The 21,636-nt window shown below is 52.5% G+C and overlaps 2 protein-coding genes across 5 annotated transcripts; both read right to left on the bottom strand.

The window, feature by feature from the left end:
- Nucleotides 1–2,382: 2,382 nt before the first annotated feature.
- LOC116411653 (retinoic acid receptor responder protein 2-like) lies at nucleotides 2,383–7,345 on the bottom strand. Of its 2 annotated transcripts, XM_031904398.1 has the most exons (5): nucleotides 6,948–7,345; nucleotides 5,464–5,568; nucleotides 4,974–5,072; nucleotides 3,832–3,953; nucleotides 2,383–2,675 (listed from the first exon to the last, which is right to left on the bottom strand). In XM_031904398.1, the coding sequence occupies exons 1-4, from the start codon at nucleotides 7,137–7,139 to the stop codon at nucleotides 3,852–3,854; spliced, it is 498 nt and encodes a 165-aa protein (XP_031760258.1). In that variant the 5' UTR covers nucleotides 7,140–7,345; the 3' UTR covers nucleotides 2,383–2,675; nucleotides 3,832–3,851. The 2 variants fall into 2 exon arrangements, with proteins under 2 accessions (XP_031760258.1, XP_031760259.1); XM_031904399.1 differs by lacking the exon at nucleotides 3,832–3,953 and having other exon boundaries at nucleotides 6,948–7,216.
- Nucleotides 7,346–9,993: 2,648 nt separating this feature from the next.
- On the bottom strand, nucleotides 9,994–21,106 carry LOC101732142. Of its 3 annotated transcripts, none has more exons than XM_031904393.1 (9): nucleotides 20,413–21,106; nucleotides 19,902–20,002; nucleotides 17,374–17,534; nucleotides 15,939–16,058; nucleotides 13,900–14,001; nucleotides 12,612–12,767; nucleotides 12,173–12,325; nucleotides 11,084–11,222; nucleotides 9,994–10,467 (listed from the first exon to the last, which is right to left on the bottom strand). In XM_031904393.1, the coding sequence occupies exons 3-8, from the start codon at nucleotides 17,488–17,490 to the stop codon at nucleotides 11,091–11,093; spliced, it is 780 nt and encodes a 259-aa protein (XP_031760253.1). In that variant the 5' UTR covers nucleotides 17,491–17,534; nucleotides 19,902–20,002; nucleotides 20,413–21,106; the 3' UTR covers nucleotides 9,994–10,467; nucleotides 11,084–11,090. The 3 variants fall into 3 exon arrangements, with proteins under 3 accessions (XP_031760253.1, XP_031760254.1, XP_031760252.1); XM_031904394.1 differs by having other exon boundaries at nucleotides 17,374–17,537; nucleotides 20,328–20,419; XM_031904392.1 differs by having other exon boundaries at nucleotides 20,328–20,419.
- Nucleotides 21,107–21,636: the final 530 nt, after the last annotated feature.

Raw genomic sequence — 21,636 nt, 5'->3', positions numbered from 1 at the left:
TTCACTTACCCAGGGGGAGGTTCCTGCCTGACCATGGGAAAGAGAGCAGCCCAGGAGCAGGAAGTACAGAGAATCAGAGCTCTGTACCTGGGTAAGTACTGGGGGGAAATTGGATTCACTTACCCAGGGGGAGGTTCCTGCCTGACCATGGGAAAGAGAGCAGCCCAGGAGCAGGAAGTACAGAGAATCAGAGCTCTGTACCTGGGTAAGTACTGGGGGGAAATTGGATTCACTTACCCAGGGGGAGGTTTCTGCCTGACCATGGGAAAGAGAGCAGCCCAGGAGCAGGAAGTACAGAGAATCAGAGCTCTGTACCTGGGTAAGTACTGGGGGGAGATTGGATTCACTTACCCAGGGGGAGGTTCCTGTCTGACCATGGGAAAGAGAGCAGCCCAGGAGCAGGAAGTACAGAGAATCAGGGCTCTGTACCTGGGTAAGTACTGGGGGGAGATTGGATTCACTTACCCAGGGGGAGGTTCCTGCCTGACCATGGGAAAGAGAGCAGCCCAGGAGCAGGAAGTACAGAGAATCAGAGCTCTGTACCTGGGTAAGTACTGGGGGGAGATTGGATTCACTTACCCAGGGGGAGGTTCCTGTCTGACCATGGGAAAGAGAGCAGCCCAGGAGCAGGAAGTACAGAGAATCAGAGCTCTGTACCTGGGTAAGTACTGGGGGGAGATTGGATTCACTTACCCAGGGGGAGGTTCCTGCCTGACCATGGGAAAGAGAGCAGCCCAAGAGCAGGATGTACAGAGAATCAGAGCTCTGTACCTGGGTAAGTACTGGGGGGAGATTGGATTCACTTACCCAGGGGGAGGTTCCTGCCTGACCATGGGAAAGAGAGCAGCCCAGGAGCAGGAAGTACAGAGAATCAGAGCTCTGTACCTGGGTAAGTACTGGGGGGAGATTGGATTCACTTACCCAGGGGGAGGTTCCTGCCTGACCATGGGAAAGGGAGCAGCCCAGGAGCAGGAAGTACAGAGAATCAGAGCTCTGTACCTGGGTAAGTACTGGGGGGAGATTGGATTCACTTACCCAGGGGGAGGTTCCTGCCTGACCATGGGAAAGAGAGCAGCCCAGGAACAGGAAGTACAGAGAATCAGAGCTCTGTACCTGGGTAAGTACTGGGGGGAGATTGGATTCACTTACCCAGGGGGAGGTTCCTGCCTGACCATGGGAAAGAGAGCAGCCCAGGAGCAGGAAGTACAGAGAATCAGAGCTCTGTACCTGGGTAAGTACTGGGGGGAGATTGGATTCACTTACCCAGGGGGAGGTTCCTGTCTGACCATGGGAAAGAGAGCAGCCCAGGAGTAGGAAGTACAGAGAATCAGAGCTCTGTACCTGGGTAAGTACTGGGGGAGATTGGATTCACTTACCCAGGGGGAGGTTCCTGTCTGACCATGGGAAAGAGAGCAGCCCAGGAGCAGGAAGTACAGAGAATCAGAGCTTTGTACCTGGGTAAGTACTGGGGGGAGATTGGATTCACTTACCCAGGGGGAGGTTCCTGCCTGACCATGGGAAAGAGAGCAGCCCAAGAGCAGGATGTACAGAGAATCAGAGCTCTGTACCTGGGTAAGTACTGGGGGGAGATTGGATTCACTTACCCAGGGGGAGGTTCCTGCCTGACCATGGGAAAGAGAGCAGCCCAGGAGCAGGAAGTACAGAGAATCAGAGCTCTGTACCTGGGTAAGTACTGGGGGAGATTGGATTCACTTACCCAGGGGGAGGTTCCTGTCTGACCATGGGAAAGAGAGCAGCCCAGGAGCAGGAAGTACAGAGAATCAGAGCTCTGTACCTGGGTAAGTACTGGGGGGAGATTGGATTCACTTACCCAGGGGGAGGTTCCTGCCTGACCATGGGAAAGAGAGCAGCCCAAGAGCAGGATGTACAGAGAATCAGAGCTCTGTACCTGGGTAAGTACTGGGGGAGATTGGATTCACTTACCCAGGGGGAGGTTCCTGCCTGACCATGGGAAAGAGAGCAGCCCAGGAGCAGGAAGTACAGAGAATCAGAGCTCTGTACCTGGGTAAGTACTGGGGGGAGATTGGATTCACTTACCCAGGGGGAGGTTCCTGTCTGACCATGGGAAAGAGAGCAGCCCAGGAGCAGGAAGTACAGAGAATCAGAGCTCTGTACCTGGGTAAGTACTGGGGGGAGATTGGATTCACTTACCCAGGGGGAGGTTCCTGCCTGACCATGGGAAAGAGAGCAGCCCAGGAGCAGGAAGTACAGAGAATCAGAGCTCTGTACCTGGGTAAATACTGGGGGGAGATTGGATTCACTTACCCAGGGGGAGGTTCCTGCCTGACCATGGGAAAGAGAGCAGCCCAGGAGCAGACACAAGAGGTGCAGGAGGTTGGAATAAAGACAAAAGGCTGAATGTATTATTATTATTATTAGATTTAATCAGTTCTCTTCTCTCATGTGAATAAAACAGGAGAATCCCACACGTGCCCAATACTATATATATATATATTTATTCCCATGCAGGTCAGATATCAGCTGTGATAGATAAGAATATGATTCCCAGAGCCGGATCCTTATATCTGTTATTCACAGGCAGAGAGTGTGCGGCCCATTCATTCCAACACTGGCATCCGAGGTGAGAGGCTACAGGGAGAGAGCGTCCGGCTACCAATATCCACCAGTCACGTGATTCCCCCTCCGGGGATTGGCTGGAAACAGAGGAGACAAAGGAAAGTGAAGGGGCTAAGAATGTGGGCGGGGTGTAGGGTGGTGCCAGGGGAGGGGCTATGAATGTGGGTAGGGTGTAGGGTGGTGCCAGGGGAGGGGCTATGAATGTGGGTAGGGCGGTACGAGGGGAGGGGCTATGAATGTGGGCAGGGTGTAGGGCGGTGCCAGGGGAGGGGGCTATGAACGTGGGTAGGGTGTAGGGTGGTGCCAGGGGAGGGGCTATGAATGTGGGTAGGGCGGTACGAGGGGAGGGGCTATGAATGTGGGCAGGGTGTAGGGCGGTGCCAGGGGAGGGGGCTATGAACGTGGGTAGGGTGTAGGGTGGTGCCAGGGGAGGGGCTATGAATGTGGGCAGGGTGTAGGGCGGTGCCAGGGGAGGGGCTATGAATGTGGGTAGGGTGTAGGGTGGTGCCAGGGGAGGGGCTATGAACGTGGGTAGGGTGTAGGGTGGTGCCAGGGGAGGGGCTATGAATGAGGGTAGGGTGTAGGGTGGTGCCAGGGGAGGGGCTATGAATGTGGGTAGGGTGTAGGGTGGTGCCAGGGGAGGGGCTATGAATGTGGGTAGGGTAGTGCCAGGGGAGGGGCTATGAACGTGAGTAGGGTGTAGGGTGGTGCCAGGGGAGGGGCTATGAATGTGGGTAGGGTGGTGCCAGGGGAGGGGCTATGAATGAGGGTAGGGTGTAGGGTGGTGCCAGGGGAGGGGCTATGAATGTGGGTAGGGTGTAGGGTGGTGCCAGGGGAGGGGCTATGAATGAGGGTAGGGTGTAGGGTGGTGCCAGGGGAGGGGCTATGAATGTGGGCGGGGTGTAGGGTGGTGCCAGTGGAGGGGCTATGAATGTGGGCAGGGTGTAGGGTGGTGCCAGGGGAGGGGCTATGAATGTGGGCAGGGTGTAGGGTGGTGCCAGGGGAGGGGCTATGAACGTGGGTAGGGTGTAGGGTGGTGCCAGGGGAGGGGCTATGAATGTGGGCAGGGTGTAGGGTGGTGCCAGGGGAGGGGCTATGAATGTGGGCAGGGTGTAGGGTGGTGCCAGGGGAGGGGCTATGAATGAGGGTAGGGTGTAGGGCGGTGCCAGGGGAGGGGCAGTAATGGTGGGACAGTGTAGGAAGAGGAGAGGGTATAGTTGGGCCCCATTGTACCTGGATGGTGCAGAGACTCATCACTTATGTGACTTTGAGAAACTCATGGACCCCGGCAGTGCCAGCCCCTCATTCCTGCGCTTCACCAGCTTGCACTGATCTGAGCGTTTGCGCTGGCGCTCCTGTAGGGGGAGATGTACCATTAGCTCGGGGGGGGGGAGATGTACCATTAGCTCCGGGGGGGAGAGATGTACCATTAGCTCAGGGGGGGGGGAGAGATGTACCATTAGCTCAGGGGGGGGGAGAGATGTACCATTAGCTCGGGGGGGGGGGGGAGAGATGTACCATTAGCTCAGGGGGGAGAGATGTACCATTAGCTCAGGGGGGGGGGGGAGAGATGTACCATTAGCTCAGGGGGGGGGGGGGAGAGATGTACCATTAGCTCCGGGGGGGGAGAGATGAACCATTAGCTCAGGGTGGGTGGAGAGATGTACCATTAGCTCAGGGGGGGGAGAGATGTACCATTAGCTCAGGGGGGGGGGAGAGATGTACCATTAGCTCAGGGGGGGGGGTGAGATGTACCATTAGCTCGGGGGGGGGGAGAGATGTACCATTAGCTCAGGGGGGGGGGAGAGATGTACCATTAGCTCAGGGGGGGAGAGATGTACCATTAGCTCAGGGGGGGGGAGAGATGTACCATTAGCTCAGGGGGGGAGAGATGTACCATTAGCTCAGGGGGGGGGGGAGAGATGTACCATTAGCTCCGGGGGGGGAGAGATGAACCATTAGCTCGGGGGGGGGAGAGATGTACCATTAGCTCAGGGGGGGGAGAGATGTATCAAATAGCTCAGGGGGGGGAGAGATGTACCATTAGCTCAGGGGGGGGAGAGATGTACCATTAGCTCAGGGGGGAGAGAAAGCAGTGTCGGACTGGCCAGGATACCAGGGAAACTCCTGGGGGGCCCAGGTGCCAGTGGGCCCTCCTGCTCTTGACCATTTGGCCGGCTTCATGGCCATTCTCTATTTCTGAATGGGAAGAAAGGGGAGAAGTAGATGGAAGAATAGATGCTAGTGTGTATATATATATACTGGCACTAAGGTGAACTTCCCCTTTAACTTTCCCAAACCGGCACCGACAGCCTCTTATTTACCGGAAAGGGAAGAATGTGACAATATAAATATTTGGGATCAGAGTAGATTACCGGATTGACGTGGTTACTCAGGACGCAGTCTATGAAGCTGGTTAGGAGCGCGTGGCTGTCGTACTCGTACTTGGCGCAGACGGAGCAGTCGAACACTCTCTGAGAAGAGACAGAGCATTAGAGCGAGTGACTGTCCCACCCTCTCTCTCCCACTCCTCACTGTTCTCTTCTGCTACAGGTCTGGATTTAATACTTCTTCAACCCTTTAGATTGTAAGCTCTTGTGAGCAGCACCCTCTGATCCTGTAACCCTTAGTTACATCACTGGGAGACCCCTGTGCGTTACACCATGAGGATGAGGGATCTCCCTATGACTTACTGTATCCCAGGAGGAGGCTATTCCCACCCATCACCACCAGAGGGAGCCCTTGCGTATAGTAAAGGCAGATGATGCTTTTGTGCCTATACTGCAGCTATACTGGGGATATACTGGGGGCCACTGGTTCCTGAATCCTTCCCATGATGCCTTGCAGCCCCCCAGCCATTCTCACCCCGTTATTCACAGCCCTGCACTCTCTCCCTTCCCACTGAGTCTTGGGGCAGTCGGTCTGTTTCTTCAGTAGATTCAAACGCACGAAAATCCCAGCAGAGTAATCCTGTAATGGAACGGGAGAGTGTTATACAGAGACGTTAGGGTTCCTCTCATTGTGAGCAGCAGTCCTGCCCTGCTTTATGGCTGAGATTCTAGCTATCTGTATAACAGAGCATTCTGTCACAGTGGCACAGATCCTATCCCCCCCATTGTAAGCAGCAGTCCTGCCCTGCTTTATGGCTGAGATTCTAGCTATCTGTATAACAGAGCATTCTGTCACAGTGGCACAGATCCTATCTGATCCCCCCCATTGTAAGCAGCAGTCCTGCCCTGCTTTATGGCTGAGATTCTAGCTATCTGTATAACAGAGCATTCTGTCACAGTGGCACAGATCCTATCTGATCCCCCCATTGTAAGCAGCAGTCCTGCCCTGCTTTATGGCTGAGATTCTAGCTATCTGTATAACAGAGCATTCTGTCACAGTGGCACAGATCCTATCTGATCCCCCCATTGTAAGCAGCAGTCCTGCCCTGCTTTATGGCTGAGATTCTAGCTATCTGTATAACAGAGCATTCTGTCACAGTGGCACAGATCCTATCTGATCCCCCATTGTAAGCAGCAGTCCTGCCCCGCTTTATGGCTGAGATTCTAGCTATCTGTATAACAGAGCATTCTGTCACAGTGGCACAGATCCTATCTATCTATCTATCTATCTATCTATCTATCTATCTATCTATCTATCTATCTATCATCTATCTATCTATCTATCTATCATCTATCTATCTGTCTGTCTGTCTATTTATCTATCTGTCTGTCTGTCTGTCTGTCTATCTATCTGTCTGTCTGTCTGTCTGTCTGTCTATCTATCTATCTATCTATCTATCATCTATCTGTCTGTCTGTCTGTCTGTCTGTCTATCTATCTATCTATCTATCATCTATCTGTCTGTCTGTCTGTCTATCTATCTATTTATCTATCTATCTGTCTGTCTGTCTGTCTGTCTATCTATCTATGTATCTATCATCTATCTGTCTGTCTATCTATCTATCTATCTATCTATCTATCTATCTATCTATCTATCTATCTATCTAGCTATACATATATTGCTGGTAATGTAACATAAGATATGAAGAGATATATAAGAGAAGTTTGATAAAGGTCTAGTAACCTATAGCAACGAATCAGCAGGTAGCATTTACTGGTCAGCTCGTTTGAAAACTAGTAATCAATTAGCTTTGATCTAGTGATGACACATAAATATAAGATATTTTCGGTTGGTTGCTATCAGTTTGGTAGAATAATGAAAGAAATCGTCTGATTGGTCCTGTCCTGATGCACTTTGTGCCCCTATAATAGTAAAGGAAGCGGATTGAAACTACTCATATGAAATAGTATTACTGGCCGAAGCTTCACTCCATTCCCCTCACTCACACTCACACTCACCCCTTGTTCTGCTTCCAGTACAGAGAAGATCTGAAATCGTTTGTTGACAAATGTTTTGCTGTGTAAATTCTCCGCCGCGAGGGTCACGGCCTTGTTCTGTAGGTCCGAGAGCTCAGCCAGTGGTACCTGGGCCTGTGCCCCCCCCAGGAGCCCCACGGTGACCAGCAAGAACCAGCTCCTGCCCAATTCCATTCTGTCTCTCTCTCTATTCCCTCTGTCCCTCTCTGCGCTCTCTCTATTCCCTCTGTCTGTCTGCTCTCTCTCTATTCCCTCTGTCCCTCTCTGCTCTCTCTCTATTCCCTCTGTCCCTCTCTGCGCTCTCTATTCCCTCTGTCTGTCTGCTCTCTCTCTATTCCCTCTGTCCCTCTCTGCTCTCTCTCTATTCCCTCTGTCTGTCTCTGCTCTCCCTATTCCCTCTGTCTGTCTCTGCTCTCTCTATTCCCTCTGTCTGTCTGCTCTCTCTATTCCCTCTGTCCCTCTCTGCTCTCTCTCTATTCCCTCTGTCCCTCTCTGCTCTCTCTCTATTCCCTCTGTCCCTCTCTGTGCTCTCTCTATTCCCTCTGTCAGTCTGCTCTCTCTCTATTCCCTCTGTCTGTCTGCTCTCTCTATTCCCTCTGCTTGTCTCTGCTCTCTTTCTATTCCTTCAGTCTATCTCTTTTCTCCCTGTCTGTCTCTGCTCTCTCTCTATTGTGTCTGTCTCTGCTCTGTCTTTTGTGTCTGTCTGTCTCTCTGTCTCTACTCTCTATTCACCCTGTATCTCTCTATCTCTCTCTCTCTCTGGCTCTGCCTTGTTGTTGTCCAAAAAGTGAAAGTGAGTTTTGGGAAGGAAGGGGCAGTGGGTTTGGGCTGAGAGATTCCTCCCATGGGCCGGGACTGGTTCTGACTGAGCGGGGAATTTGCCCCCCAGGGATCAGACATTCCTCCCCCCACGCCGGGGGCTCACGCCGAGCACAGATTTCCGCTTCTGAGCAGAACAATCACCACTTCCTCCATGTAAACCCATTGGGGGTGAAATAAATTCCCTCCCTGACCCCGGGGGCTGAGTTACACTGCCCCCCCCTCTCTCTCTCTCACTGGGAGGGGCCGGAGGAGAAATGGTTCTGCTGAACTGTAAGTAGGTGCTGGGACAGTAGAAACTAATGGGAGACTTGGGCTGCAGGGAATCATTAGCAGAAATAAAGGTTTATTCTTGGTTCCCTGAATGGATGGGGCAATAGGTCCAACAAGAGGGTATTAGGGAGGCCTCTCAGGGGTAAGTCCCAGCTGTAACCCTTACACTAAGGTGGGTGCTGCCTGGGGAATATAAACCATAATAGAGCCCAGGACTGTTAATACCCATGAGGTCTGACTCGCACCCCTGGGGCCCATCTGCCAACCTTGTTCTTGGGGTCCCCGTACCCTGACTCGCACCCCTGGGGCCCATCTGCCAACCTTGTTCTTGGGGTCCCCGTACCCTGACTCGCACCCCTGGGGCCCATCTGCCAACCTTGTTCTTGGGGTCCCCGTACCCTGACTCGCACCCCTGGGGCCCATCTGCCAACCTTGTTCTTGGGGTCCCCGTACCCTGACTCGCACCCCTGGGGCCCATCTGCCAACCTTGTTCTTGGGGTCCCCGCACCCTGACTCGCACCCCTGGGGCCCGTCTGCCAACCTTGTTCTTGGGGTCCCTGCACCCTGACTCGCACCCCTGGGGCCCATCTGCTAACCTTGTTCTTGGGGTCCCCGCACCCTGACTCGCACTTCTAGGGCCCATCTGCCAACCTTGTTCTTGGGGTCCCCGCACCCTGACTCGCACCCCTGGGGCCCATCTGCTAACCTTGTTCTTGGGGTCCCCGCACCCTGACTCGCACTTCTAGGGCCCATCTGCCAACCTTGTTCTTGGGGTCCCCGCACCCTGACTCGCACCCCTGGGGCCCATCTGCTAACCTTGTTCTTGGGGTCCCCGCACCCTGACTCGCACTTCTAGGGCCCATCTGCCAACCTTGTTCTTGGGGTCCCCGCACCCTGACTCGCACCCCTGAGGCCCATCTGCTAACCTTGTTCTTGGGGTCCCCGCACCCTGACTCGCACTTCTAGGGCCCATCTGCCAACCTTGTTCTTGGGGTCCCCGCACCCTGACTCGCACCCCTGGGGCCCATCTGCCAACCTTGTTCTTGGGGTCCCCGCACCCTGACTCGCACCCCTGGGGCCCATCTGCTAACCTTGTTCTTGGGGTCCCCGCACCCTGACTCGCACCCCTGGGGCCCATCTGCCAACCTTGTTCTTGGGGTCCCCGCACCCTGACTCGCACCCCTGGGGCCCATCTGCCAACCTTGTTCTTGGGGTCCCCGCACCCTGACTCGCACCCCTGGGGCCCATCTGCCAACCTTGTTCTTGGGGTCCCCGCACCCTGACTCGCACCCCTGGGGCCCATCTGCCAACCTTGTTCTTGGGGTCCCCGCACCCTGACTCGCACCCCTGGGGCCCATCTGCCAACCTTGTTCTTGGGGTCCCTGCACCCTGACAAAGGCTTTTTACCTTATGGCGTGACACTCTGAGGGGTCCCCCTCCTGCTTTGTGTTATGGGGGATTGCTACTCATTAAAGCTGGGGAGAGCCCCTGAGATTCCTTTCCCCCATGGCTCCCAGTGCAGCTTTCCCACAGCTGTGGCCCCCAGGAGCCAAACCCCATGACCTACAGCCCTTAATCCCTAAACTCTTGGCCCTGAGATGGACCCTACACAGGTCTCCAAACAAGCGGATCTCGTATTCATTTTCCCCCACTGTGATTGGTCGGATTATAATTATATGTATAACCATGAATGAAACATTCGCACATGGTCTCACCCTGCCGAGTCGGGTTAATGATTAGAAAACTTGCCCTTTAATCTCTAAATGTCACCACGGGGTCCACACAAATAGTGACCGGGGGCACGGCCAATAGATCAGTCCCTTCCCTGCCCCACGGCATTCTGGGGAAACCACTCTCCCATCTGATTATTCCACTAAGAACCCCCCCGCAGATATAATGGACTGACCCAATACACAAACAGCGGAACATCGACGCCTTAGAGAAGACACAATATTTATTTTATTATATAAGAAAAGTTTCCGTTCAGGTCGGTTTTAATACAAAATAAAGGGTAACGTCACAGTAATATTTGCAGCCAATGGGAGGGCTGAATGCAAAGCGGGGGGGGGGGGGGGAGAATGCTAAAGGGGAAACTATACCTTTATATTTATACATGTAGATTTGGGCCTGGGAGCTGCCATGTTGTTCATTGTGAAGGCATCTCCCTGTATAACTGCTATTTAAAGGCAAAGTTTCCCCACCAGTTGTATAGGCAGGCCCTGTGTGTCCGTATGAGGGTACAGGGGGCAGTAGCGAGTCAGTAACACAGTTACTTTCAGTGTCCCTTGTCAAATGGCCCAAAGGTTAAAGTGCACAGCGCCGGGTATAGCGCCCCCCCCAGTCAGTACACAGCACCGCGCCCATAGAATATACACATTCTGGTTCTTCCAGTCGTCCACACTGATTGGCCCTGTAAGGGGTAAAACAGAGAGGCAGTTATAGGGTTAATAGGGACAGGCCAATAATACGGCTCTGACACAATTATACAGGCTTTATACGGGAATTTCTCGCTAAAGGGTAAATACACCCCAGTTATTATTAACTTTATATTAATCTGCCCAGGGATATCCTATTGATCTGCCTATTATCATTTAACCCTGTGCCTGGTGCTGCCATACTGATTCTAGGAGAGCAGCGCCCCCAGTGGCCATAATTTCATGAAAATTTGGACACTAGTAAATGAAACGAGGTGGGTAATTAATCTAAATCTTGTTACTGGGGCACAAAGCTGCCCCCCCCCCCCCCACTGGAATTATCTGGGTCCCCTGAGAAAAAAGGTCAAAATCCTGTTGGGAAATAAGTTAAAATCAGGGCACAAGTTAGACTGAGTCAGAGACTTTCCTACCAATCGGTGACCCCTAGTGGGGATATTGGGTATTGCACCATATTAGGTAACAGGCCCACAATGTTTCTGTGGTTCCTGCATTATGGCCCATTTGAAGTGAAGGTACAGGACTGGCAGGCATGCTGGGTAAGGGCCCCTGTGCCCCCCACTGTGCCATATAAATATATATATATACCCTTACCTGCTGCTCAGTCTTCCTCGCTAGAGCTGCTCCCATAGGTGCCCAGGGGAGACCGGCAGCCCAGGTAGCGGCACAGATTCTGGGATTGGCCGCTCGTCCTGTGATGCCGCATTGCCCTGGATCTCCTGGCCCCCGGGGACTGTGGGGTTTCCGGGGCACAAAGAAATGATTATTGGTACAACGGTACATAAATGAGTTTCTGTTCTGCCCCTACAGTCGCTATACCGCTTGTGTGTAGCAACAATGTACAGGGATGCACAATGCATCTACATTTATGTCTGTTTCTTGCACAAGGGAACAAGATAAGGTGACCCTCATTTTGTTAAGGGACCTGGAGTCACAGTTCTATATGGGGGTATATGGGAAATTAAATAGAAACAGCCCCCCCTACTGGTGGTGTAAGTATGTATACAGCAGACCTGAGGGGGGAGCCTGGGCAACTGGGGGGCCCGGACCTCGTGGGTTTGCTGTACGGTAGTCCATCTCCCTGGCCCCTTTCCATAGCAGCTATGGGGGGCCCAGAGTGACCCAGTGTTATGCCCCTCCCCCCTACATATAAAATGGGGAGATTGGAACTTGAATATAGCATTAAAGGGGTAGTTCACCTTAAATTAACTTTTAATATGATGTAGACATTGATATTCTGAAACAATTTGCAATTGGTCTTTTTAGCTCTATTGAGCTTTTTTTTCAGCAGCTCTCCATTTGGCAGCTATCTGGTTGCTAGGGCCTCATATACCATAGCAACCAGGCAGTGGTTTAAACGAGAGATGGGAACATGAATAGAAGAGAGGCTTCATAGAAAGATATGTAATAAACAGGGACAATAAAATAGTCTTTTGGCTGCCGGGGTCAGTGACCCCCATGGGAAAGCTGGAGAGAGTCAGAAGAGGAAGGCAAATAATTCAAAAACTATAAAAAAAAATAAATAATGAAGACCAATTGCAAAGTTGCTTAGAATTGGCCTTTCTGTAACATACTAAGAGTTAACCTCCACTTTATATTAGATTTAATCAGTAAATGAATGAAATGCCTTGTTGCCATGGGTTACTAGACTCAGATAGAAGGGTCACATGGTCAGATACTCACCTCCTCACTGGAACTATCAGACTCGGAGCTCAGGGCCGGACGGCAGGGCCGCTGGGCACAGGGATGGGGGCTGTTCCTCTGGGGCGGGGGGTGTGAGGGCTGCCTGCCCGTGGGTCCCCTTCTTCCTCTAGTTACCCCCGTGGTGATGCCCCCCTGTGACACAAGTGATAAATTACTGCCTGATACACCGGTGTGTATATATATATATATAAAGAGAAGACTGCACTAAGGGCCCTAAGGGGCACAGAAGTATTAGGGCAGGGCCCCCCCAGCAGGGAATGTTTGTGCCATCGGCACCCAGTTCCACTGAGCCGTGCCGGGGGGCCCAAGGCTACAGGCAGTCAGTACGGGGCTCTCTAAAGGGCACCCAAGGGGACACCCATATACTGCCACCTAATGCCCCCCATGAATGCAGTTCTGCTGGACGTGGGCACCTTACCCCGGGGTACCCTATATGCCCAGGCAGGGGGGTCCCATATCCATCACAGCAGCCCAGGCACCGGTCTGTAATGGAGTTTGTCTCAATCTCCATCCTTTCAAGTTCCTCCATCGTGATCACTGATTGGCCCATCCTCTCATTGGTGATCCTTCCTCCCTGCCAATCAGATAACAGTGATACATTATACTGCCATTATCCCTATGTTCCATAGTTTTATGGTATCTCTCTGTACAGGCTATGGGCAAACTTAGGGGGCTGTTCCTGCTGAATTGTGCTTAGTACAGGGGAATCCTTATGTGCCATAGTTTTATGGTATCTCTCTGTACAGGCTATGAGCAAACTTAGGGGGCTGTTCCTGCTGAATTGTGCTTAGTACAGGGGAATCCCTATGTGCCATAGTTTTATGGTATCTCTCTGTACAGGCTATGGGCAAACTTAGGGGGCTGTTCCTGCTGAATTGTGCTTAGTACAGGGGAATCCCTATGTGCCATAGTTTTATGGTATCTCTCTGTACAGGCTATGAGCAAACTTAGGGGGCTGTTCCTGCTGAATTGTGCTTAGTACAGGGGAATCCCTATGCTGCCATAGTTTTATGGTATCTCTCTGTACAGGCTATGAGCAAACTTAGGGGGCTGTTCCTGCTGAATTGTGCTTAGTACAGGGGAATCCCTATGTGCCATAGTTTTATGGTATCTCTCTGTACAGGCTATGGGCAAACCTAGGGGGCTGTTCCTGCTGAATTGTGCTTAGTACAGGGGAATCCCTATGTGCCATAGTTTTATGGTATCTCTCTGTACAGGCTATGGGCAAACTTAGGGGGCTGTTCCTGCTGAATTGTGCTTAGTACAGGGGAATCCCTATGTGCCATAGTTTTATGGTATCTCTCAGTACAGGCTATGAGTAAACTTAGGGGGCTGTTCCTGCTGAATTGTGCTTAGTACAGGGGAATCCCTATGTGCCATAGTTTTATGGTATCTCTCTGTACAGGCTATGGGCAAACTTAGGGGGCTGTTCCTGCTGAATTGTGCTTAGTACAGGGGAATCCCTATGTGCCATAGTTTTATGGTATCTCTCTGTACAGGCTATGGGCAAACTTAGGGGGCTGTTCCTGCTGAATTGTGCTTAGTACAGGGGAATCCCTATGCTGCTATAATTCAAAGAAGTTTAGGGTTAAACAGGGTTATACAGACAGGCTAGGTGATATTTTCAGCAAATACTGCCCGTATAACAGTACTGATATAATAATATATGTAAATGGAATCTTTCCCTCCCAACATAGGATACTCACCGCTGGCATTTCCACTGCGCCGCAACAGTCAAGGCAGCGAAATTCCTCTGTAGCTTCTATTTCCTTTGGGTTTGACGTAATGGTCTCCACTTCCCCCGCAACCTGCACCCCAGCAACAAGCAATGATCATCCAACTGCAGCTCTGTTATACAGATAGACTCTCAGCCATAAAGCAGGGCAGGACTGCTGCTTACAATGGGGGGGGGGATCAGATAGGATCTGTGCCACTGTGACAGAATGCTCTGTTATACAGATAGCTAGACTCTCAGCCATAAAGCAGGGCAGGACTGCTGCTTACAATGGGGGGGGGGATCAGATAGGATCTGTGCCACTGTGACAGAATGCTCTGTTATACAGATAGCTAGAATCTCAGCCATAAAGCAGGGCAGGACTGCTGCTTACAATGGGGGGGGGGATAGGATCTGTGCCACTGTGACAGAATGCTCTGTTATACAGATAGCTAGAATCTCAGCCATAAAGCAGGGCAGGACTGCTGCTTACAATGGGGGGATCAGATAGGATCTGTGCCACTGTGACAGAATGCTCTGTTATACAGATAGCTAGAATCTCAGCCATAAAGCAGGGCAGGACTGCTGCTTACAATGGGGGGGGGATCAGATAGGATCTGTGCCACTGTGACAGAATGCTCTGTTATACAGATAGCTAGAATCTCAGCCATAAAGCAGGGCAGGACTGCTGCTTACAATGGGGGGATCAGATAGGATCTGTGCCACTGTGACAGAATGCTCTGTTATACAGATAGCTAGAATCTCAGCCATAAAGCAGGGCAGGACTGCTGCTTACAATGGGGGGATCAGATAGGATCTGTGCCACTGTGACAGAATGCTCTGTTATACAGATAGCTAGAATCTCAGCCATAAAGCAGGGCAGGACTGCTGCTTACAATGGGGGGATCAGATAGGATCTGTGCCACTGTGACAGAATGCTCTGTTATACAGATAGCTAGAATCTCAGCCATAAAGCAGGGCAGGACTGCTGCTTACAATGGGGGGATCAGATAGGATCTGTGCCACTGTGACAGAATGCTCTGTTATACAGATAGCTAGAATCTCAGCCATAAAGCAGGGCAGGACTGCTGCTTACAATGGGGGGGATCAGATAGGATCTGTGCCACTGTGACAGAATGCTCTGTTATACAGATAGCTAGAATCTCAGCCATAAAGCAGGGCAGGACTGCTGCTTACAATGGGGGGATCAGATAGGATCTGTGCCACTGTGACAGAATGCTCTGTTATACAGATAGCTAGAATCTCAGCCATAAAGCAGGGCAGGACTGCTGCTTACAATGGGGGGGATCAGATAGGATCTGTGCCACTGTGACAGAATGCTCTGTTATACAGATAGCTAGAATCTCAGCCATAAAGCAGGGCAGGACTGCTGCTTACAATGGGGGGATCAGATAGGGTCTGTGCCACTGTGACAGAATGCTCTGTTATACAGATAGCTAGAATCTCAGCCATAAAGCAGGGCAGGACTGCTGCTTACAATGGGGGGGGATCAGATAGGATCTGTGCCACTGTGACAGAATGCTCTGTTATACAGATAGCTAGAATCTCAGCCATAAAGCAGGGCAGGACTGCTGCTTACAATGGGGGGGATCAGATAGGATCTGTGCCACTGTGACAGAATGCTCTGTTATACAGATAGCTAGAATCTCAGCCATAAAGCAGGGCAGGACTGCTGCTTCCAAGGGGGGGATCAGATAGGATCTGTGCCACTGTGACAGAATGCTCTGTTATACAGATAGCTAGAATCTCAGCCATAAAGCAGGGCAGGACTGCTGCTTACAATGGGGGATCAGATAGGATCTGTGCCACTGTGACAGAATGCTCTGTTATACAGATAGCTAGAATCTCAGCCATAAAGCAGGGCAGGACTGCTGCTTACAATGGGGGGATCAGATAGGATCTGTGCCACTGTGACAGAATGCTCTGTTATACAGATAGCTAGACTCTCAGCCATAAAGCAGGGCAGGACTGCAGTACAGGTACAAATCTGATTAGGGAGTGGGACATTACCAGGAAAGCCAAGGAGCGATGACCCGGTTTGTAGGACCAGATGGTTTTCTTTCTATTCTTTGGTGCCTGATATGGATTCCTTGTTCTCTTCCCAGCCGGGGCCGGGGTCGGACTCCTGGACTGTAAGACACAGGGGGGCATTTACACATAAATGTGCGATATTCTGGGATCAAACCATTTCATTAATAACATTACATTCTCTTTAATTGGATGTCAGAGCAGGAGAATGAGAGGGAGGTGCTTGGGATGCAGCGCTGCTGCTGATTGGAGAATAGTTCTGCATACCTAATTAACTTCTGAGACTAAGCCCTGCCCAGCTTCCTATATACCAAGCTATGGGGCTCTATGGATGACTGGGGCACTAGGTGGCGCCAGTGGGATGAATACTGTAACGACCATCACTGGGCAGGAGAAGGAGACCTACCTTTGCCCCAGTTCTGCTTTCCATGGTGAAAAGGGGGTGGGGCTTTTTGGAAAGGGGAGTGTGCTTAGGGTGGAATAGGGCGTGACCAAAATACATATTTATAAGCTGGGGGGGCAAAATGATTGTATGACTGGAGGGACTGGGACAGGGCAAGTAACACAGTGATGCTGGGGGGGGGGGGGCAAAATGATTGTATGACTGGAGGGACTGGGACAGGGCAAGTAACACAGTGATGCTGGGGGGGGGGGGGGCAAAATGATTGTATGACTGGAGGGACTGGGACAGGGCAAGTAACACAGTGATGCTGGGGGGGGGGGGCAAAATGATTGTATGACTGGAGGGACTGGGACAGGGCAAGTAACACAGTGATGCTGGGGGGGGGGGGCAAAATGATTGTATGACTGGAGGGACTGGGACAGGGCAAGTAACACAGTGATGCTGGGGGGGGGGGCAAAATGATTGTATGACTGGAGGGACTGGGACAGGGCAAGTAACACAGTGATGCTGGGGGGGGGGCAAAATGATTGTATGACTGGAGGGACTGGGACAGGGCAAGTAACACAGTGATGCTGGGGGGGGGGCAAAATGATTGTATGACTGGAGGGACTGGGACAGGGCAAGTAACACAGTGATGCTGGGGGGGGGGCAAAATGATTGTATGACTGGAGGGACTGGGACAGGGCAAGTAACACAGTGATGCTGGGGGGGGGCAGTTCCCACTGGTTGGGCCCAAACCCACCCAACCCAACCCCATGGGTAAACCCGCTGCCCCCCCAAGTGTCGGAATGATCTGTGCTCCCCTAATATCCAGGCTGCTGAAAGGGTATCGGGGGGCCCAATATGAATCTGGGGGTCCCGTCCCCTCTCTCTATAGGGAAGTAGTGTAACCCCCCCGACTCCCCGGGGGGAATAATTACCGACTCCCCACAACTCCCGGCAACTGGTGAGAAAACAAAGAGCAACTCCCGGGGGGGGGGGGAAGAGAAGACATTGTTGTGAGGTTTAACTTACCCTTGTGTCCCCGGCAGTGTCCCCGGCAGGGTCCCCCTGTGCCAGTGCAGCGAGGAGCAGGAGGGGCAGGAGGAGCAGGAGGAGCAGGAGGGGGCCGCGCCGTGCTACAGGTTCCATGTCTGGGCTGGGGGGGCGCCGTACACTCGCTGCTATACAGGAGGCTGCTGGCCAATGAGAGGAGAAGGCACAAGGCTCAGGATTGTGCAACGGAGCAGTAAACACATAGCGGCCCCCGACCCACCATGAACCCACAGCCGCTGGCAGAGCTATTTATAAGTACAGCAAGCAGTGAGGGACAAAGGCCCCATAGTCTGCGACTGCACTGATATAGGGTTACTTTGCCTTTATTTCTCTCTCTATTTCCTGATGAAGGTGAATGTAGAATCATTCTCTCACTTTCCTCATCATATCCCATAGCCCTCCTGTCATGTTATCTCCATACATCAGTCAGGGGGGGGCACAGCTCCATCCCCCCCACAGGGCCCACAGCACTGAACTGACAAGAGGTTCTGATTGGCTAGGGCCCCCCCTGCCCAGGGAATGGGACTTCAGATTAGGGAGGGTCCCTTTAAGCAAATCCTTCCCTGTGATACAAGACAGGAAACCGGGCCGAGTTCTGTTATGATTTCCCAGTGGCACCGGCCCAAAGCCTCTCCCTGAAATCATAACCAGATGTCCCGTGCCCCCCCCCAGACTCCTCTATGGCCCCACCCAGCCCGGGGTTGGCACTGAGGGCACCAAACCTATCATTAGCCCCATGTCCCTGCGGGTCGCCCCAAACCACTGTGATTACAATATACAGGGGCGGCAGGTGTCTTGGGCACGGGGGGGGGGGGGCATCAATCTCCCCCAGTTATACCCCAGTTACAGAGCTGCGGATTCTTCATTCTGACCAGGAAGGGGCAAGTTTTTAACCAAACTGGGAAGTCTGCCTGGGGGTTCTACTGGGGATTTCTACTGATGTGCAAACCAAGTTGGGGGCTCAGGACATTGGGGGGCTCCACCAAACCACTTTAGGTGCTGGGAAGTCTTCAGTCAGCTGTTTCCCACCTTTGTCTGATGATGGGAAAGAGAACAGCCCAGCATAGAGAATCGGAGCTCTACTAATTGTAATTGTCCTACTGTCCCCATCTTGCCCTACTGTCCCCATCTTGCCCTACTGTCCCCATCTTGCCCTACTGTCCCCATCTTGCCCTACTGTCTCCATCTTGCCCTACTGTCCCCATCTTGCCCTACTGTCCCCATCTTGCCCTACTGTCCCCATCTTGCCCTACTGTCCGCATCTTGCCCTACTGTCCGCATCTTGCCCTACTGTCCCCATCTTGCCCTACTGTCCCCATCTTGCCCTACTGTCCCCATCTTGCCCTACTGTCCCCATCTTGCCCTACTGTCCCCATCTTGCCCTACTGTCTCCATCTTGCCATACTGTCTTCATCTTGCCCTACTGTCCCCATCTTGCCCTACTGTCTCCATCTTGCCCTACTGTCCCCATCTTGCCCTACTGTCCCCATCTTGCCCTACTGTCTCCATCTTGCCCTACTGTCCCCATCTTGCCCTACTGTCCCCATCTTGCCCTACTGTCTCCATCTTGCCCTACTGTCCCCATCTTGCCCTACTGTCTCCATCTTGCCCTACTGTCTCCATCTTGCCCTACTGTCTCCATCTTGCCCTACTGTCTCCATCTTGCCCTACTGTCTTCATCTTGCCCTACTGTCCCCATCTTGCCCTACTGTCTCCATCTTGCCCTACTGTCTCCATCTTGCCCTACTGTCTTCATCTTGCCCTACTCTCTCCATCTTGCCCTACTGTCTCCATCTTGTCCTACTGTCTCCATCTTGCCCTACTGTCTCCATCTTGCACTACTGTCTCCATCTTACCCTACTGTCTCCATCTTGCCCTACTGCCTCCATCTTGCCCTACTGTATCCATCTTGCCCTACTGTCTCCCTCTTGTCCTTCTGCCTCCATCTTGTCCTACTGTCCCCATCTTGTCCTACTGTCTCCATCTTGCCCTACTGTCTCCATCTTGTCCTACTGTCTCCATCTTGCCCTACTGTCTCCATCTTGCCCTACTGCCTCCATCTTGCCCTACTGTCTCCATCTTGCCCTACTGTCCCCATCTTGTCCTACTGTCTCCATCTTGCCCTACTGTCTCCATCTTGCCCTACTGTCTCCATCTTGCCCTACTGTCTCCATCTTGTCCTACTGTCTCCATCTTGCCCTACTGTCTCCATCTTGCCCTACTGTCTCCATCTTGTCCTACTGTCTCCATCTTGTCCTACTGTCTCCATCTTGCCCTACTGTCTCCATCTTGCCCTACTGTCTCCCATCTTGCCCTACTGTCCCCATCTTGCCCTACTGTCCCCATCTTGCCCTACTGTCTCCATCTTGCCCTACTGTCCCCATCTTGCCCTACTGTCTCCATCTTGCCCTACTGTCTCCATCTTGCCCTACTGTCTCCATCTTGCCCTACTGTCTCCATCTTACCACACACACACAGTACATAGAGTGTTACCCCCCCCCCCTTACCTCAGGGGTCTCTGCTCAGCGGAACGTTCTGGATTCAGTGGGGGGAGATTAAGTCAGAGGCTTCTGTTCCGCGTGAGTTTCCTCCCAAGGTTCTGGCGAATCTGAGAATAAAACATTACAAACATCTCTGTCTGAGTGATCCTGCCCCGGAAACCCCCCGTCTCTTCTAATAGCCATTACTCTGTAACAGCCCCTGGGCCGGTTTATCTACCCCCCTCGCTCCCTAAGAGACTTGTGACCAATGCCCCCCCTGACCCACACTCAAACTGCCCCCCTTACCCACCCTCAAACTGCCCCCCTGACCTACCCTCAAACTGCCCCCTGACCTACCCTCAGACTGCCCCCCTGACCTACCCTCAGACTGCCCCCCTGACCCACCCTCAAACTGCCCCCCTGACGTACCCTCAAATTGCCCCCCTGACCTACCCTCAAACTGCCCCCTCTGGTGCAATAATCACACAGAAGTACAAGTGGGCAGATTGCAGGCAGGCAGCCTGGTCCATGTAGATACCTCAGCCAGGGCAGGGCTTGTGCTGGAGTGCCGGCAGGGCTGGGGGGCCCCTCTCTGTTCCTGGGGAGGATGGGGGGCAGAGCCGTGGGTGGGGGTCGCTGAGGGGAATGTGCTGCCGACTGTGCAGTTCTACTGGGGATACAGGAGTCAGTGAGTCAGAACTTACAGTAACTGTTACTCATCTACACGCCGGGGGCAACACAGGATTCTGGGGGATTCCCTCCCCACTGGCTCATATAACAAATAAAGGGAACATGCAGGCAAGGAAACTGCCTTAAAGGGGAGATAATTCCATTACATAGATGGTTATTTTATAAAGGGCCCTTGCACCCCTGGGTGCTGCATTGTATTCAGGGGGGACCTGCCGTCTGTATGATGGGCAGTGACAGGGTGGGGGTGCAGAAGAGAGGCCACTAAGGGTAAGAAATGGGGTAATACCCCCTGACTCCCCTACTTACACCCCAAAGCCCAGTCTGAAGGACAATAAAGGTGAGATCTGTGGCAAACACAACAGGGCTGGGCCAGGGGAATCCATTAGGGTGGCAGTCAGACCTCTTAAGTGTCTCCCCCAAAATCACACAGGAAACTGGGGTCCTCAGACTCGTTGGTTTAGCCCCACCCCCAATGTTTCATTGGCCCCCCGTCCAAACAAAGGTGCAGATAAACCCATTGTCCCGTCACTATTATATAATTCCTGGGAAATCCAAAATAATAACCTAGGGTTACCCCAAAAGTTCCCCCTACACGGCCTACAGCTTCCCCCCTATTCCCCTTATGGGCCCCACAAATGAAGCCAGAACAACTATCTAATGGATTTATTTTTCCCCCGGCAGAACCCAGAATTGCCCAACCCAGCTCTTCTGTCCGCCCACGTCCATTCTCTGCCCCCATTACTCCCCATATGGATCAGCTCGGTCGCTATAGATCCTCTCAGGTCCCTGCCTGGGTTTCAAATGAGGGGTGGGCGTGTCCTAACGGTCCCTGCCAGAAGCACAGTAGGAGGGGGAGAGCCAATCACAGCCCTGCAGTCACACAAGCACAGACAGGTTTCAGTTCCCTATCAGGTCAGCCTAGCTGCTGATTGGTTCCTATTCTACAGTGCCGCCGGCTCCCCTGCTCCCCTGCACAGCCTGGGAAAGAAGGCTAGTCCCAATTGGGTTTCCTTTGCCCTTATACAGGGGTATTTGGGGTTGGGGCAGATCTCCATGCAGCTCTGGCATTGGG

The sequence above is a fragment of the Xenopus tropicalis genome, chromosome 6 (genome assembly GCF_000004195.4).
Source record: "Xenopus tropicalis strain Nigerian chromosome 6, UCB_Xtro_10.0, whole genome shotgun sequence".
Taxonomy (NCBI): domain Eukaryota; kingdom Metazoa; phylum Chordata; class Amphibia; order Anura; family Pipidae; genus Xenopus; species Xenopus tropicalis.
This window is presented reverse-complemented; position numbering and strand designations above follow the sequence as displayed.

Coding starts and splice junctions, on each gene's coding strand:
- LOC116411653 (XM_031904398.1), bottom strand. CDS start 7,139: ATGGAATTGGGCAGGAGCTGGTTCTTGCTGGTCACCGTGGGGCTCCTG. Junction 5,569..6,947: donor TACTGGAAGCAGAACAAGGG/GTGAGTGTGAGT, acceptor GTTCCATTACAG/GATTACTCTGCTGGGATTTT. Junction 5,073..5,463: donor GCAGGGCTGTGAATAACGGG/GTGAGAATGGCT, acceptor GTCTCTTCTCAG/AGAGTGTTCGACTGCTCCGT.
- LOC101732142 (XM_031904393.1), bottom strand. CDS start 17,490: ATGGAACCTGTAGCACGGCGCGGCCCCCTCCTGCTCCTCCTGCTCCTC. Junction 14,002..15,938: donor ATCGCTCCTTGGCTTTCCTG/GTAATGTCCCAC, acceptor GCTGGGGTGCAG/GTTGCGGGGGAAGTGGAGAC. Junction 12,326..12,611: donor GGCATATAGGGTACCCCGGG/GTAAGGTGCCCA, acceptor CTTGTGTCACAG/GGGGGCATCACCACGGGGGT.